This window comes from Panthera onca, chromosome E2 (assembly GCF_046562875.1).
Source record: "Panthera onca isolate mPanOnc1 chromosome E2, mPanOnc1 haplotype 2, whole genome shotgun sequence".
Classification (NCBI taxonomy): Eukaryota; Metazoa; Chordata; class Mammalia; order Carnivora; family Felidae; genus Panthera; species Panthera onca.
Window position 1 is genome coordinate 9,034,895 of NC_138353.1, and position 17,277 is coordinate 9,052,171.

The 17,277-nt window shown below is 55.1% G+C and overlaps 2 protein-coding genes and 1 pseudogene across 3 annotated transcripts in view; 1 reads left to right on the plus strand and 2 right to left on the minus strand.

The window, feature by feature from the left end:
• The window catches only part of CYTH2 (cytohesin 2), a 69,273-nt gene that overhangs the window by 29,617 nt on the left and 22,379 nt on the right, over window positions 1-17,277 (minus strand). The gene's annotated exons all lie outside the window — the stretch shown is intronic.
• GYS1 (glycogen synthase 1) lies at window positions 573-17,126 on the minus strand. The gene is made up of 16 exons (XM_060651689.3): window positions 16,802-17,126; window positions 15,122-15,303; window positions 12,900-13,091; window positions 11,813-11,998; window positions 11,414-11,558; window positions 10,243-10,360; window positions 9,812-9,932; window positions 9,421-9,527; window positions 8,057-8,116; window positions 7,890-7,968; window positions 5,326-5,439; window positions 4,938-5,064; window positions 3,060-3,155; window positions 2,732-2,895; window positions 2,235-2,315; window positions 573-2,079 (listed from the first exon to the last, which is right to left on the minus strand). The coding sequence occupies exons 1-16, from the start codon at window positions 16,917-16,919 to the stop codon at window positions 1,756-1,758; spliced, it is 2,214 nt and encodes a 737-aa protein (XP_060507672.1). The 5' UTR covers window positions 16,920-17,126; the 3' UTR covers window positions 573-1,755.
• On the plus strand, window positions 13,327-13,403 carry LOC132691394 (U4 spliceosomal RNA; annotated as a pseudogene).

The window sequence follows — 17,277 nt, forward strand, 5'->3', positions numbered from 1 at the left end:
CTAGTGAAGACGAGAAGTGAAAAAAACGGGTTTCCCGGAAATAGAGCCATTCAGGGGGGCAGTAGGGCTTAAGCCCAGAGGCCAGTGCCCTGGGAACACGTTCTAAGCTAGTTCTGTCCAAAAGAACTTTTTGCAGTGATGGAAATATTTTATCTGCAGTGCTTAATCGGGTAGCCACGAGCCTCAAGTGGCCACAGTGGCTATCCCACACTTGCGTGTGGCCAGTGCTGAGGAATCTGGTTCATTTAAATCTAAATAGCCACACAAGGCTTCGTGGCTACCCCCTGGGTCTCTTTCGCTCTGCCCCGGCGATGGCCCCTTTCGGCCAAACACAGCTTCAGGCAAATTTTTTCCATTTGCAAGTCGCAACTAAACAAAGAGAAGTGCCTTCCCCTGGAATAAAACTAGAATCTAAAACAGCAACCCAAGCCTCTCCAAGACTGCAGAGTGAGACAGGGTATCAGAGACCCAGTAGTGCGGCAGCGGGAGGCGAAGAGGAGGGAGAGAAGCCAAGAGGAGGGAGGGGCCAGCAGCGAGGCCCAGCAAGCCCTCACAGTGGACCAAACCTCAGATTCTTAAATATAGATGTATTTTTTTCATCTCTGGACACACATCAATCACACCTCTTCTGCCCTCCCGACTTGGAAAGCAGGTGCATCAGACACAGCACAGCACGCGTGAAGGGCCCCTCCCTTTCACCAAAGCTGGGGGGCAGGACACAGCTTAAGGATGGAAGAGCCTCGAGGTAAATATGAAAGTTCTAGAACCAAGTGGGTTCCATTCTAGACCGGGGAAAGGGACCGGGAAGCAGCACAGTGGTGAGGTTCCAGATTCGGCAGCCGGGACCTAGAACCCAGTGGTTTTACGGTGGGCCTAGGGGTCGGAGGTTGTGGCAGGGGAAGACGGCCCCTTCAGTCCTCAGCAAGGGGATTCCCTGGAGGGCACGGGAATCTCAAGATAGGGGGGAGAGCTCAGACTCTCAGGGAAGGAGGTACAGGGTCTGGTTCAAAAAAGGCCAGAAAGGCATCTAGACCAAGACTGCATGTTCTCCAATAGGAATGAGAAGCCAGGTGGTTCTGTACCACCCCCCACCTCCCATTGGCCAAAATATGGAGAAAAAGGAGAGCAGGAGTGGGGGGGCCCTCCAGGCAGAGCCAGACACCCCAACAAGGGCTAAGATCAGAGTAAGGACGCGAGTGCCCTGGTCTGGAGCCCGAGTTCTGGAGTTGAAATGGAGGACCTTCTGGATTCAGTTAAGTCCCTGAAAGTGCCCCAGCTGTGGACTTGATTGCCCCATTAACAGGGACACCACATGGTCTCCAGAGCTTGGTGGCCCCCAGGCCACAGCTGAGCATGGCATCTTCGGTGTGCTGGAAAATCAGCAAGCCACAAGGGCTCCAGGAGCCTCCTGCCTGTATGACAACAGACCAGGTTTCCTAAAACCCCTGGCACCATGGCAGGGTGACGGCAGGTGCCCGGCCCTCCCGGGGAGGGAGGAGGCCCAGGCCAGGCCCGAAGGGCTCCGGGGCACAGTGTATGCATTCTGGAACCCAGGAAAGGCACGGCGTTGTGATTCCGGAGTGTCGGGGATTCCCAGAGAGGAGCTAGAAGGGCTGGAGTGTACGGCGGAGGGGACGGGGCTGCGGACCCCAAGGCGGGTTCGGGATGTGGAGTGGGGTTTCGGAACAGTGCCATTCTGCGTCCGCCCTCTGGACGAGGGAGGCAGGATGGGCGGGGAGTGTGGGGCGGCGGGACTTAGTTGCGCTCCTCGCCCAGGGAGCTGGCGGGGCTGAGGGGCTCGCTGGGAGTGCTGATTGAGCTGGAGGGCGCTGTGTCCACGGAGCCGCGCTTGCTCCCGCTGGTGGAAGAGGCGCAGGAGGCGCGGCGCGGCCACTCGGGGGCGCGGATGTTGCGCCGGTCCTTGGCGGCCTCCTCTTCCTCATCGTAGCGCTCCCCGTCTACGTCGGGCGGCCCGTCCCGTGGCTCCTCCTCGTCCTCGCTCTGGTGAGGGCTTGAGTGTCGCGACAGCGAGGGCGATGGCGGCACGGAGGCCGGCCGAGGGTAGCGGTAGCCCTGGGTCTGCGTTGCGGGGGTGTGAGCACAAACCCAGAGTGAGCAGGTGGGGTGTGGGAGGGCCCGGCAGCTTGCCCCGGGGCCTTCCCACTCCTGCAAGGACGCGCACCCATCCCAGCCCTCTAGCTCCGGGCCCATCAGAGAGATCGGGGTCCACTCACCGCGTCAGCCTCGTGGGGCTCATAGGTGAAGTGTTCTGGAAAGGCCTTGGCCAGCGCCATGTGGCGCGCGGACATATAGTACTTAGGGAAAAGAAAAGGAGGGAGCGTCAGCAGAAGGGAACCACACACCGCCCCCAGCAGATGTAGAAGGTGGCGAACCCTAGGCCACACTCTTTAGGCAGAGGAGCACCTTCTGGCACCTTCCAGTCGGCCCCTATACCGACTATCTTTCTGGCTCCACCCCTGAAGCAGATAAGCAGAGCTGTGAATGGACAGTCTCTGAGCCACGCCCCCATTCACAGGGGCAGAGGTCTTAGGTCAGGTACCTCTTTGGCCACGCACTTCGTGCAAGTAAGGTAACGCTGGCCAATGCGGTCTACCAGCAAAAGATGGTTAATTTCTTAAAGGGAGCGCAACTGTTTCGCGTAGGCGACCCCTGGCCCCCTGCGCCAGCCTTGGAGGCTGAGAAATCAGAGACCGGAAGAAGGCGGTTATACCCGGCCCAGGTATTTCCAGTCTAGAAGGTCTGAGAGGCGCTCCGTGCGGTTTCTCTGGATGATGCGCTGCCGCCGGCTCTGCTGGCAGAAGCTGTAGAGGAAGGAGGTGAGCTGCGAGCAGGAATCATCCAGGCTGCGGAACCGCCGGTCCAGAATGTAGATGCCTGTGGGGGCCAGGACGGGGCAGGGCTCAGATATCAGACTAAGGAAACCTTCATTCTCCCGGGGACTCTGGGGCACCAGGACCCCTCTCCCCATCCCGGGGCCCAGGAGCCCTTCCCTTCCCCCACCCAGGATCCAAGTCTCGGCTCTCGGTCTGGGCGCTGACCGTAGGCTGAGGGGTCTGCAATGTGTTCCTCCATGAAGCAGCCGAAGCCGGAGAGGTTGGTGGAGATACTGGGGATGCCCATAACCGTGCACTCAGCTGCGGGAAGGAGTGAGAAAGGTCTACTTAAGCTTTCCCCTTTTGCGCTTTGAAATCGCAATAGACGCCCCAACAGCGCCATCTACTGACAACTTGAGCAAATCACTGAGCCCGCAAAACCAGAACGTGAGTGCGTTTGATCATAGTCTGTTTCTCAGAGGGGAAGCTAAGAGGTTCAGAAAAGGGAATTCACTCGTCCCAGGGCTTCAGAATGAGGACAAATCTAGAGCTGGGTGATAGGATGTAAATTACTAAGTATGTTCCTCACAACCTGTAAGATACTTTCTTGTGCCGGACGTAGTTTTGACAGGAAACATGAAAAATTCTCATCACTGCCTCACTGAATACCTTAAACAAGCCTGAAAAATGGTTCACGTAGTTTATTACAATTCTCAGGTAGGGGCGCCTGGGTGGCTCAGTCCGCTGAGCGTCCGACTTCGGCTCAGGTCATGATCTGGCGTTCGTGGGTTCGAGCCCTGTGACGGGCTCTGTGCTGACAGCTCAGAGCCTGGAGCCTGCTTTGGATTCTGTATCTTTCTCTCTCTGCCCCTCCTCCACTTGCACTCTGCCTCTCTCTCTCTCTCTCTCTCTCAAAAATAAACATGAAAAAATTAAAAAAAAAATAATTCTCACGTAAGTGTTCCGAAAAACCTCCATAACCTGCAAACACAGGCACAAATATAACGGGGCTTCATGAGAAAAAGAGGGTTGGGGCCAAGCACACAAAACCTATGCATCGCTGTAACCATGGCCGAAATGAAACTGGCAAAATCATTACCCCAATTATTATGCAAGCACAGTTTAAAAAGTTTGTTAAATTGCTCATAAGTTAAGAAATACTATGGGGGCGCCTGGGTGGCTGAGTCGGTTAAGCATCGGACTCTTGAGTTCGGCTCAGGTCACGATCTCATCGTTCCTGGGATTGAGCCCTGTGTCAGGCTCTGCTCTGACAGCATGGAGCCTGCTTGGGATTCTCTCCCTCCCTCTCTCTGCCCCTCCCCTGCTCACACTCTCTCTCTCTTCCTCAAAATAAATAAACTTAAAAAAAAAAAAAAGAAAAGAAATACTACAGCAACTGTGATATTTACTTAGCCTCAAAACCAATCTTGATTGAAGAGTGTGAGGAAGGGTTGAGTTTGGGGCCACGGCAAAATGTCCCCAAACGGGGGAGAAGTGCAAATAAGCCCCAACCCGGAGCCTGTGTCTAAAGGGAGTCAACGCCAGGGTACGTGGGTGGCTCAGTTGGTTAAGCATCCAACTCTTGGTTTCAGCTCAGGTCATGATCTCACAGTTTTGTGAGTTTGAGTCCCGTATCGAATCCCCGCTCAGGACTTTCTCTCTCTCTCTCTCTCTCTCCCTCCCTCCCACGCTCATGCTGTCTCTGTCTCTCTCAAAATAAATAAACGTAAAAAATATAATAATAATAAAGGGAGCCAACGCCTTCGTAAAAGAGGACGGCGGAGCGAATGGGCACTGGGGACACCTCTGAGAGACTTGGCCCCATTCAGTCGTGTTGGTGAACTACGTATTCAGCTGTTGATATCGGGGGCGGGGGTGGGCAACCAGCAGCAAACTGGGGGAAATCACGTGTGACCTGTGACCTCAGCCCTCTAGTTACACATCACATGAGCGACCGTGTCACAAAAACACATGCTGCAGGCCAACAGACCGTGGCCATCGTCCCTGTTTCGCAAAGGAGAGCCTGGGGCACAGAGCGGGCAAGTGCCGTGCCCGGGGCTGGTGCCCCATCTGACCAGGAGCCGACCACCATGCTGCACTCACCCGGCGTGTAGCCCCAAGGCTCATAGTAGGAGGGGAAGACCCCAAGGTGGCAGCCACGGACAAATTCCTCATAATCCACGGGGAGCAGGGGGCTCGTGGAGGAGAGGAACTCTGGGTGGAAAATCACCTAGCAGTGAAAAAGAAGAGCTCAGCCCAAACTCCCTGGGATCCCAGGGGGGCCCAGAGAGGGCGAAAAGCCTGTCTAAAGTCACACCAGTCAGCGGTAGGACAAAGCATCGAATCCAAGTCTGTCCGCTTAAAGTGCTAAGGTCCTTTCTAAACATAGCGATCCCTTAATAAACCAGGGGAGACGGGGGACGTGAGGCCCAGCTCCCCCTACCTCCACCCCACCCCTCCATGCTTGACCCAGCCTGGCCATTGCCCTCACCTTGACCCTGTCAGCACTACTATTGAAGAGTCCGATTCGACGGATGGTGGTCAGGATAGGATCCGAGGAGTCGTCCAGCATATTGTGGGTGCACACAGGGGGGAAAGACTGTCGCTGCAGGGGCCACGAGAGGGATGGGGGTCAGAGAAGGGACAGAGGGCTCCCTCATTCCCTGTGAGCCACGCTGACCCGGGAGGAGGTCACAATTCCCACCAGGTTGTGGGGACACAAGCCCAAGAGATTAGAAGGTGTAGATATCTGGGGCGCCTGGGCGGCTCAGTAGGTGGAATGGCCAACTCTTGATTTCGGCTCCGGTCATGATCTCACAGTTGGTTCGTGAGTTCGAGCCCCGAGTTGGGTCTCCACTGTCAGTGCAGAGCCTGCTTGGGATTCTCTCTCACTGGCCCTCCCTTGCTTGCGCTCTCACTCTCTCTCTCAAAATAACTAAATAAACTTAAAAAAAAAAAAAAAAAAAAAAGAGGAGTCATAGATATCCTCCTTGGCTCTCTCTGTAAAGGCTCACTTTTCTCTTTGAACACCATGAGCTGAGGGGCACCTGGGTGACTCAGTCGGTTAAGTGTCCGCCTTCGGCTCAGGTCATGATCTCACGGTACATGGGTTCGAGCCCCATATCGGGTTCTGGGCTGACAGCCAGACAGCCCTCCCTCTCTCCCAAAAATAGATAAACATAAAAAATAACTAAACAAAAACACACCATGAGCTGAAAAGAAACTACAATTCCCATTTGTCTTTGAGGCAAAGCCAGCGTTAACCTGCCTCCCCTGACTACCGGGAGTTGTAGTTACTGGGTTCTGTACTCTGGGCTCCATCATCAAAGAAACCCAAAGGAACTAAAATTCCCCCAAGTCAATGGGGGGCAGAGACTTTGTCAATATGGCAGCAAGCTTCAGGCGCTGCTGGAAGTTGTAGTTTTCTTATGAAAACCCTGTCTTGCCTTCTTTCCAAGTTCCCTTTACTCTCCATCCTGTAATTCCCTCCACTTCCGCTCCCACCCAAGGCCCAGAGAAACCACAATTCCCAAGAGTGACTGGAGGGGCGAGAGCGAGGAAATCCCACGGGCTGCTGGGATATGTAGTTATTTGTAACTCTTCCATCTCATTAAAAGTTCTACTCGCCTTCAGTCAGCTCCAGGGGCTCAAGAAACTACAACTCCCAGCAGCCCCGTGGCAATGCATACACATCCTCAGTGAGGCTGACTGCCTTAGGGACTATTAGAAATTGTAATCTGGGGTCACAGCGTGGCTCAGTCAGTTAAGCATCTCTTTATTTTGGCTCTTTATTATGATCTCACGGCTTCTGGGTTCGAGCCCCATGTCAGGCCCCGCGCTTCCTGCTTGGGAATCCTCTCTCTCCCTCTCTCTCTGCCCCTCCCCTACACTCTCTCTCAAAATAAATACATAAACTTAAAAAAAGAAAAAAGGAAACTGTAGTTTGGCCCAAAGCACATCACACCTCATTTGTGCAGCGTGGGCACCTAGGTTGGGATCCTCTCTCTCCCTCTCTCTCTGCCCCTCCCCTACACTCTCTCTCAAAATAAATACATACACTTAAAAAAAGAAAAAAGGAAATTGTAGTTTGGCCCAAAGCACATCACACCTCATTTGTGCAGCGTGGGTACCTAGGTTTCCGTTCGCCGGGAAGTGGCTCACCCACCCTGACCACAGGTACCAAAGATTCCTGACTCCAGAGAATCAAAGAACTCTCCCTCCCAGGAGCCTCTGGGGCAAGGGAAGCATGACTGAAGCAGGGGCTGCTGGGACTTGTAGTCCTCATTTTGTTACTGCCACATTCTTCTAAGGTTTCCCATCCACCAAATTCCATTAACCTCCGGACTCTAAAGAAGCTACAACTCCCAGGAATGTTTGGGGACTAAGACACACAGCCTGTGGGATAAGAAAAACAGCGGTTGCTGAGCGTTTTCAATGCTCTTCAGGTAACGGCTAGTGTTTTAGCTAAAACCTTCTGGCTCTAATGAGTTTGAAACTAGTCAGCAGCAAGTCCCAGGGACAGCGGGGACTTGTAATTCTCCTTCTGTGGGCTTTGTTGACTTCCTAAAGTTCTCTTTCATCTTCTGACCCTGGTGGCTCAACGAAATTACAAATTAAAAAAAAAAAAAAAAAAAAAGTACAACTCCTAGCAGCCCCTGTACCAGAATGAGCCACTGGGGGGCGCCCGGGAGGGGGGGGGGGCTCAGTCCGTTAAGCATCCAACTTCAGCTCAGGTCACCATCTTACAGCTGGTGGGTTCGAGCCCAGTGTAGTCGGGCTCTGGGCTGACAGCTCAGAGCCTGGAGCCTGCTTCGGATTCTGTCTCCCTCTCTCTCTCTGCCCCTCCCCCTCCCCCGCTCTGTCTCTCTCTCTCTCTCTCTCTCTCTCTCTCCCTCAAAAATAAATAAGCCTTAAAAAAAATCAATTGATTCCCTGATAAGGGTGCCGGTAATGCGGAGCCCCCAGCAATCTCTGGGGTCAGAGCTAACACGGCAAGCTGCCCCCGGGGCGGGTGCTGGGCATCGCCATGTCTCTGTTCGGGGGCCCAGACCATACCTGCGTGGCAAAGATAGCTCTCTTCATCATAGTGAAGTCCTCCTTGTCCAGCATCTTGTTCATGTCCGGGAGGCTCCCCCTGCAAGGTGACAGGGTATGCATCTGGGAATGGGTGATCAGTGGAGTCAGGGCCCAGGAGGATGCGGGGCTGGGGGTGGGACACTCACACCAGCAAGGACTCGTAAAGCTTCCTTCCGAACTTCTCTTTCACGGTGTTGGCCGTATCCCTAGAAGGGGCAGAGACACAGCATCACATATATGCCACCTGCCATTTATTGTCAGCTGCTACACCGAGGTCTGAGCGGAGAGGCCCTGGGGATTTGGAGCTGGAGGATGGGGACCTGGGAAACAGGCTCGAATCCCCTGTGCCCCTCATCAGCTGTGTGGCGGGGGACAGGTGGCCTTCCCTCTCTGACTTTGGTGACTCATCTCTCAGACGGGGATAAAAATAGAACCAACCTCAGAGGTCTGCAGGGAAAACTTGATGAAGTCACGACCAACAACGCACAGTGCCTGGCACACGGCAAACCTTCCAGAAATGTCAGCTATTATTAGGACGTGCACTAGTCCTGGTGGTGGCCATGCTAAGCCCCATGTTATAAAAAGGGAAAACGATGTTCCGAGAGAGGAAAGTTTATGTGCCCAAGTGAAGCTAGCAACTAGTGACACCCTGCAGCCTCAATGACATTCCTCTAATCCTAATCTTCTCATAGCTCTGGCCTCATTTTCTACCCCATCTCCCTTAAGCGCCCTGCTCCAGCCACACTGGTCTCCCTGTGGTTTCTCAGACATACCTCAGGGCCTTTGCATCTGTGTTCCTCTGCCTGAAATGCTATTCCCCAGATACATACAGGGCTCCCTCCCTCATTTCTTCTACTGGTCTCTACCCGATGGCAACTTTCTCAGTGTGGCCTGTCCTGACCATTCCATGTCCTGTCTCGCATTCCAGTCCTGCTTTATTTTCTTGCCAGAGCACTTTCTTGTTGTTGTTGTTGTTGTTGTTTGAAAGAGTCTATTTTTAAGTGGTCATCTCTACACCGAACACGGGGCTCGAACTTACAACCCCAAGACCAAGAGCCACATGCTCTACCAACTGAACCAACCAGGCACCCCAGAGCACTTTCTATAGATCTCTCTAGAATGTGAGCTCGGTGAGGGCAGGGATTTTATCGTCCTCATTTACAGCTGCGTCCCCAGGGCCTGGAACAGCGCCTGGTCCACGGTAGGTGCTCAGTGACTATCTGATGGCTAATGAATGGCTCTTGCAGATGAGGAAATTATCACAAAGCCACCAAGGGTCAGTGGCCCAAGTGGGACCTCGCCAGTTTGATGTCAGGGCCCTGGTTGTACGGTCACACTTGTCCTGTGTGCGACTCCTTACTGCCCCTGAGCTAGAGGCGTCTTAAGCAAGTGACTTCACTACGAGTTTTTGGGGGGCAAACTGCTCATGTTCCAGATAACAAAACTGAGCCTCCCAAAGCACATGGCTGGGAGTGGGAATGGCAGGGATCCTGGGCCGAGGGCTGCTGACCAAAGCTGCTTGCGCACAGCTTGGCCTTTGAGCGTTTCCACGTTGAAATTGTTGGTCCGAGCCGGCATGATGAAGAAGGCGACCACTGTCTGCTCACTGCCGTTCACCTGGGCAGAGGAAAAGGCGTGGGGTGGGGGGAGGGGGTCAGGATCACCCGAGAGAAGGCTGAAGCCACCTACCCTTTTCCACCCATCAAGACCACTGTGGCCCTGCCATGCTCCTTCCCGTCAAGGAGAATTAGAGTTATCATCCCCACTGGGACTCTGGTCTTCTTTCTGGGTCTCTACACTTTCCCTTCACACACGGGTTTCCCTACTTCCCGCCCCCACCCTCCCCAGTTATGTGCTGATTTCCTTTTCCTCTTTTTGTCTTCTCAAAGCCCAGGCCTTACTCTGAGTAGATAGTTGAGCCGGGCCAAGGCCTCTAGGAAGACATCGGCCCCCTTGTTAGAGAACTCGTAGCGGCCGGCGATAAAGAAATACAAGGTCTTGTCCAAGTTGAAGTCCAGGTGCCTAAAAAAGCCATAAGGCATGGTGGTGAAGCCACCTTGGTGAAGCCAAGGGTGAAGCCCTGGCCTTGAAACTACAAACCCCAGAAGCTACAGGGGCAAAGAGCATCTTAGGCAGTACAGAGGCATCATGGGAGCTCCTGGGAGTTGAAGTTCTTTTCTCCCTAGATGGGGATCAATACTTGAATACTCCACCATTGTTCTGGCGCTCAGGAATGGAAGAGGCTGAGCCCCCAGCTATCCCATCTCTTACACTCATGAGTTGGGTTCCCAACCCCTTCCTCTCCCAAGACCTAGGTATCTGGTCCACGTACCCATAAAAATGGCCCCGCACAAACTCCTGGATTCGAGCCTTGCTCTGAGCATGGAGGTTCTGGAACTCATGCATGGCAGAGAACTTCTTCACATTCAGTCCATTGGGGGTCACGATATCTGGGATTTGTGGGGAGAAGGTCCATGTTTCATATCTTCATTTATTCATACCCGTCAGTGTGGTTGAATGAATAAACAAAGGAAAGACTCCTTTCCTTTCACAATCTCTTGGTTTTAGAGGCTCCCTTGGTGGCCCCGCTGCCCTGCCACTCAGACGCCTTCTTGCCCAAAGTCTCTTGCTTACGTTCACAAGCATGACCACAACTCCCAGCAGCCCCTGCAAATGGCTAACCACACAGGGAAATGAACTACCTTGGGGCTTCTGGGAGTTGTAGTTATTTTGTTTCCCCTATCCCACCCTACACTGGGGATGATTTAAACATCCCCATCCTGCTTCTCCCAGAATACACCCTCAACCTTCAAGCCTCTTTTAGGGTCCCAATCATTTCCTATCCTCCTTGAAATTAAAATACATCAATGAAAAATTATAACCACCATCAGCTCCAGGAGTAGAAGGAGCTGGCTAGCCAAAGGCCTCCTGGGAATTGTAGTTCTCACAATACACCCATTGAGAATGGGCGCTATAACCCGAAAAGAATAACTGATTCCAGGGGTGCCTGGGTGGCTCAGTCGGTTGAGCATCCAACTTGGTTTGGGCTCATGTCATGATCTCACAGTTCATGGGATCGAGCCCCGCGTCGGGCTCTGCTTGGGATTCTCTCTCTCTGTCCCTCCCCCTGTTCATGCTCTCTCACTCTCTTTCTCTCTCAAAATAAATAAGTAAACTTAAAAAAAAAAAAAGAAAGAATAGCGGATTCCAACACCACTCTTCTCAAAATCAAAACCCAGTGAAACTGCATTCCCTTTCAGAAGACCAATAACTACATTAGCCAATAAGGTAACTTTATCATTTTGAAATGAATGTCAAAGGAACTACACCTCCCATTAGCCTCTAGGGCGTATAACCAGGCAGCTCCCTATTCAGGTCATCAACTTAGGGCCGGCTGGGGGGTGTAGTTCTTTGCTCTCTACAGTTAAAAAAAAACCCAGCTAAGTATCGGCCTTAGCACAGACTGCCTCATTCGTGTCTAGGGACCCCAGCCTATTCCCTACCTGGTTTCCTCTTGAGCAGGTGCTGAGCCTCGATGGCAGTAATCTGGGACACAGTAGTAAAGATGTGAGCGCAGTGGGCCGCTGCCCGCTCCATGCAGTAGCGGTGATAGATTTGCCTCTCCCCTGCTTCCTTGTCCACATTGAACTGGGTGGGAAGGGAGGGCAGTCAGGTTAGAAGAACTGGGGAGAAGTCTTTGGCGGGCCGGACTCCGGGGTCCCGGAGGTGGTTGGGGTTGGAAGCTGAACTCCTTTGTCTGAGGGAGGAGGGGGTGGAGGACTTGGACCCCTGGGTCACGGGAGAAGAGGAAGCTTGATCCCCCCGCCCCTGGGCTTCCCGGACAGCTTTGGGCTGTCCCGAACCACTCACGGCCCCCCGTCTGCCACACGTTCCCGGCTCACATTCTCCAGGTTGTTATAGAAGTCCACGGCACCGGCACACAGGTAGCGTCCCAGCAGTGTGGCGTGGGTGGTGAAGATTGTGGCCACGGGCAGCCGCCGGGCCCGGCACAGGCAGAGGCCAATGCCCGCCAACCACTCGTGGAAGTGTGCAACCACGTGTGGCTTCTCCTCGTTCTGGGCCAGGAACTATGGGGCAACAGGAAGAGGGCCACTGTGTCTCCATGTGTGTTGTGCAGACAACCAACAATCCCCAAGGTGGACAGGGAAGCAGGGGAGAGGTAAATCTATCGTCATTCTTGCACAGAGTGGATAGTAGCCCGCTGCAATTCCCCTAGAACAAGGAACTGTAAATCTCTGGGACGCCAGGCCAGCTGACCCCATCCTTCAAGGCTGATGGGAGCCGGGGGCGGTGGAGAGGTTGGCCCCACCTTCTAAGTGCCAGCAGGGCTGAAGTGGATGGTCTGAAGTTGTAGTGTCCCCAAGTCCTGGACGCAATTCCTGGAGAGTCTTTTGTCTCAATCAAGAGTGGAGCTGCATCCAATACTGGCTAAAGGACTACAACTCCCAGAATGCCCTAGGACCGGCCCATTCATAAACTGGTTTCCCTGGGGCAGGAGACGTGAAGTTTCTTCAGCCTTTTAAAACCTAAAAGGGGGTCAGAACCAGGATCCCTGGTTCTCATATAGGCTGGAGACCCCCAACCGTCCAGGGCCCCCTCTGAGAGCTAAGTCCAGCCACTATCAGACTACAGAACTACAACTCCCAGAATGTCCTGGTGCAAGCCCTCTAGCCCGGCCAGCACCCCCCAAAGCTAACACTTCAAAATTTCTATACTGAGAAAATTAGAATGAATGAAGCTGGGGTTGGGAGTTTGAGCCTCTGGGCCCCTGGGTGTCTGTGTTCCCAAAGGTCAGAGCTAGGGCTTGGAAAAGGACCTACAATCCCAGAATGCCTTGGGAGAAGCCAGCCACCCCAAGGCCCCCAGCCGGCCACCCCTTCCTACCCCGCCCCCTCTGGCAGGGACTAATGGCCATCGTAGGTTGGGGCCCGGGTCAGGAGTGACATGGCGACCAGCAATGGGGCCTACCTCACCCAGGAACCAGGTGGTGAGGAAGCCAAAAAGGACGGCGTCGTTGGCCTCACGGTCGTACCAAGGCACCCCGATGTTGCAGGTGTCCCAGAGCTCCCCCTTCCAGCGCTCCAGGGCCCAGGCTGAGGCCCCCACGTCCAGGAGCACCACCAGGGGGCCCCCCTCGATCAGCCAGCGTCCGAAATACACCTGGGGGGCCCACAGGAAGACTCAGGCTTTTGGCCACACCTCCCTGGGCTCAGCCTCGGTGGCCCGCCCACCCGCAGGCAGCAGTCGGGGCTTAAAGCCTCAGTTCTTCCACCCTGTTTCGGTACCTGCTGCTAATTTCTCCCCCGCGGCCTTATTTCTCTACGTGCTGCTAGTTATTCCCACCACACTCTTTGTCCATCGCTGTTACATTTTCCCTGTGCCTCGCTTCCTTTCCAGCTTTGCGCAGTGGCGGTATCGTAGCCAATGAGGTTTATTAGAGGAGCGATTACTGCTAATTGAAAACCTTGCTTCCTTTCTATAACCGCTACCCTGGTTCCCGACCCACACTGCCTCCTTTCTCTTACCTATAACCACGAATGTCACACGGTCCTGTCTCTGTGCCCCCTCACTGCCTTGCTTTTCCACCCTTAGCATTTCTCCAACAGGCTGCCTTGTCTCTGTGTCTCCTGCCACTTCCGTCTTGCGAACCCGCCCGTTGCCTTCTCCCGTTATTTCTTCCTTCTGCTGCTAATTCCTCCCACTGGATGCTTCTTTTACTGTTCTCGCTGCCACCTTCTTCCACGCCCGCTGCCTTGCTTCCGACGCTTTCACTATAAATTTGTCACCTGCTGTCTCCTCCCTCTACCCTTAGGCCCATCTTTGGACTCTGCGGCTACCTTTCTAACACCAGCTGCTGTCTCCCCCACTGCCATGTTTCTAAACCTTGCTGCCACATTTCTCCGGGCGGCTGCTTTCCTCCTGAGATGATGGCCTAGGTTCTGGGCCTGCTGCCACAGCCCTGTGCCGGCGGCAAGCAGTCCTGGGCCTCCCGGACCTGGCTTTGCCCAGCCTGGGGAGCCTGACTCTGATACCCCTCCCCCTCCCAGCTGTCGTCTGCCCTTTTGCTGGGGGGGGGGGGGGGCGCTATTCTTAGGCCCCCAGCACGTGGGGAGCAGCTGCCATGGGGGAGGGCTGGGCTGTCCTAGGGTTCCTTAGGGATGTGGTCCCCGGCCTCTCTGGACTCCAGACCCCACCCCAGACTAGAGGCTGTGAATGAATGAAGGAACCACTGTACTTCTTCCTCCCAGACCTGTCTGTCCTTCCACCCTGCTACATCATGGCCTTTTCCGCCGGAGGCAGCCGCCTCTCAGTGCTCATCCGGGGCTCTGGGACTCTCCCTTCCTATCTTTAAGTTCTCGGTCTGCTCCTCTGAAACTCTGCCCCCTGTCTCTCTTCTCTCCATCGGTACTCTATCTTCCTCTCCCTTCTAGTTCCTTCTCCTGGAAATGTCAGGCTGCCTCTCTCTCTATTGCTGTAGCCCCTGGGGCTATGGCCACCTTTTGGAACACTCAATCTCTCTCCATCCATGTCTCTCCCTTGGTCGGCCTGTCCACCTCACTGCCGGCTCGGCTGTTTATGATAACGATGATGACGATGGCCGTGGTCACAAGAGCTCATACACAGTACTAATTGAGGCCAGGAACCAGGGCTGAGGACTTTATTAACTAACAATTAATCCTTTCCCCCAAAACGAACAAGGTAGATGCTATTAGTAGGTTTATTAGCCAAGGTCACACAGGCAGGAAGTGGAGAAGGTGATTTTGAACTTCAGGCTCCAGAACCCCCACTCTGGCACTCCTGCCTCACCCCAAGCCCATCTCCCCCCGGGTTCCACCTGGCTGTCTGTCTTTCCGCCTCGCTCTTTTTCTCTCTGTGGGTCTGAGGATCTTGGCCTCTGGGAGCCATCTCTCAGTCTGTCTTATGCACCTGCTGTCGGTCCGTCCGTTCACCAATGTCTTCAGCTTGGGGTTCACCCACCCACTTCATGGGGTCCTGCGTCTGTCTGTCTGTCTGTCTTCTTACCTCCTCTGTGTCTATCTGGGAAAGTTCTGGCTCATCCCATGTTTCTGTCCATGCCTCCCTCTCCCCGTGGGGCTACCCACCCTCTCCCCGCTGTCCCTTCTCCAGCTGCCGCTCCCACCCTGACTCTGGGCACCCACCTCCCCTCCCTCGGCTAGGCCATGTCCCACCTTGCAGCCCTTGCTGTTCATGGAGTCCAACGTCCTCTTCAGGGCTGGGGTTGGGGGCTCGAGCAGTTCCACCTGGGTCCTCACGCCCTGCTCCGTGTACGGTCCCACCAGGTAGTAGTTGTCACCCCATTCATCCCCTGTCACTTTCGCCTTCGTCTGTAGCACCGTGTAGATGCCGCCCACTGTGGGCCCAAGTGCGTGAGGGCAGGCCCCAGCCGAGGTCCACGGGTCTGGGACCTGGGGCAGGGTAGGGGGCCATGGGAGGTACTGGGGCCCCACACCTCTGGCTTAGAAGGAGGAGGGGGCTGAGAGCCCACCCTTCTGAGTCAGAGAGATGATGGGATAGGAGTTCAAGGGCAGTACTCCTGGGTCTAAGGGAGAATGGGGCTGGGGTTGGGACTCAGGGGGAGAAAGGGGCTCAGGCTAAACTTCGGAGTCTGAGACATGAAAGGGCTAGGGACTCGGGCTCCTGGGTCTGAGGGAATTAGGGGCCGGGGTCCCAAGGATGACAGAAGCTGGCAAGGATCAGCAGGACTCAGGTCCCTGAGTTCCCAGCTTCTGGGAGCTGGGTTTATAATCTCAGTCAGGCTCTAGGTCACGGTAGGGGAGAATCTCTCTCCATGGCCCGATTCAGCTTCCCACAGCTGCCCAAGAGAAGCCTGAATTGTCATTCCTTGCCCCCAGGGACTCTGCTGACCTGTCCCCCAGTTTCCTCTCCCCAACTGAGAACACACGTGCAGGGCCCCGCTCTGCCCATAACTCCACTCCAGACCCAGAAGTCTGGGCTCTCAGCCTCCTTACCTACTGGAGCCTGGGCCCTGGGGATACATGGCTCCCAGTTCGAGGGCTGCTTGCCATGGGGTGAGACTCAGCCCCATTCTCTCCCAAGACTCAGCAAAGCAAAACCCCAGCTGGTTTTCCAAACCCCGAACTTTAGGACCTTCAGGGCCTGGGACGCAGAAATCTAGGTCCCCAGCCACTCCCATCCTAGGGCCCAGCCCCTGACCAACTTAGGACTTCCCAGCCTTCCCTCATTCCAGTACGCATGTGTCTGAGGCCGCAGGCTTCTGTACTCCTAGAAACAGAGCTCACACCTTCCGCTCCTTCAGAGTCTAGGCATTCAGACCAACTCTCTCCCACCCTAAGATCTAAGAATTAGAGTCTGCAGCCCTTCCCATCTTTACTCGCAAGTGGCCAGCCCCCAAATTCTGCCACCACGACTCATGCATCCTATCTCCCTGTTGGCTCTCTCCCAGATCCAGAGTTTATATCCCCAGACTCTTCCCCCAGGGCCACAGGTCTGAAACCCAGCCACTTCCCTAGTTTTGCACTAGAAAGTGCTAACCCCCCATCTCCTTCCCGGTTCAGGACCCAGGTCTCTGGTCTCTGGGAAGCCTCCCTCCGAGACCTAGGAATCATTCATTTTGGCCCCCTCTTCCCTAGGACCCAGCAATTGGACTTCCAGCTTCCTTTCATCTTCACAGTCAGGCGACCCATCCCCACCCCGCCAGGGTACAGGAGACTTACCCCGGCCCTCCCCAAGGACACAGGAGTCATAGGTTCCTTGCCCAGAATCCAAGAGTATCATGCCAAGTAACTCCGTCCTCTAGGACTCGAGAGTTTCGCGCCCCCATCCCCGACTGCCCTCCTGGTCCAGGACCCATCGCCTGGCGTGCTCACCCTTGTTGGCCACCTCCCAGGCCACCTCGAAGAGCACTGTATTCTCCAGGTCGAATTCATCCTCCCAATCCTCCAGTCCTGGCAGTGAGGACATGGACAAAGTGCGGCTTAGAGGCATGGCCGACGCGTGAAGGGGGCTCCAGGGTCCACAGGTGGGGGCTCCCGAGGTGTCTGGGGAATGCAAAGGGCAGGGCGCGGGGCCAGGTAGCTGGTGCCCGACGGGAAGCTTGCAACGCCCTCGGCTTCCTATTGCACGACCGCACCCCCGCCCCAGAGCTCTGGGCCGTAGGCTGGAGGCGGCCGCAGCGTCACTGAGGCCGGCGGGGCCCCTGCAGTGAAATCTTGCGGCCGCCAGGCGGCGGGGCCCGCCCCCCGGCCAGAGCCATTGGTCCGTGCCCGGGGGAGGGAGCGCCCGCGTCTCCTCATTGGTGGACAAGGTACGGTTTGCTCTGCTCCGCCCCCCCCAGCGGTCAATG

What these genes read in the sequence shown, in the direction of transcription:
- GYS1 (XM_060651689.3), bottom strand. Translation starts at nt 16,919, where the DNA reads ATGCCTCTAAGCCGCACTTTGTCCATGTCCTCACTGCCAGGACTGGAG. An exon ending in GGCTCAACTATCTACTCAGA is followed by an intron (nt 9,528 to 9,811) that starts GTAAGGCCTGGG and finishes TCCTCTGCCCAG; the next exon opens with GTGAACGGCAGTGAGCAGAC. An exon ending in GCCTTGGGGCTACACGCCGG is followed by an intron (nt 3,156 to 4,937) that starts GTGAGTGCAGCA and finishes TCCTTCCCGCAG; the next exon opens with CTGAGTGCACGGTTATGGGC.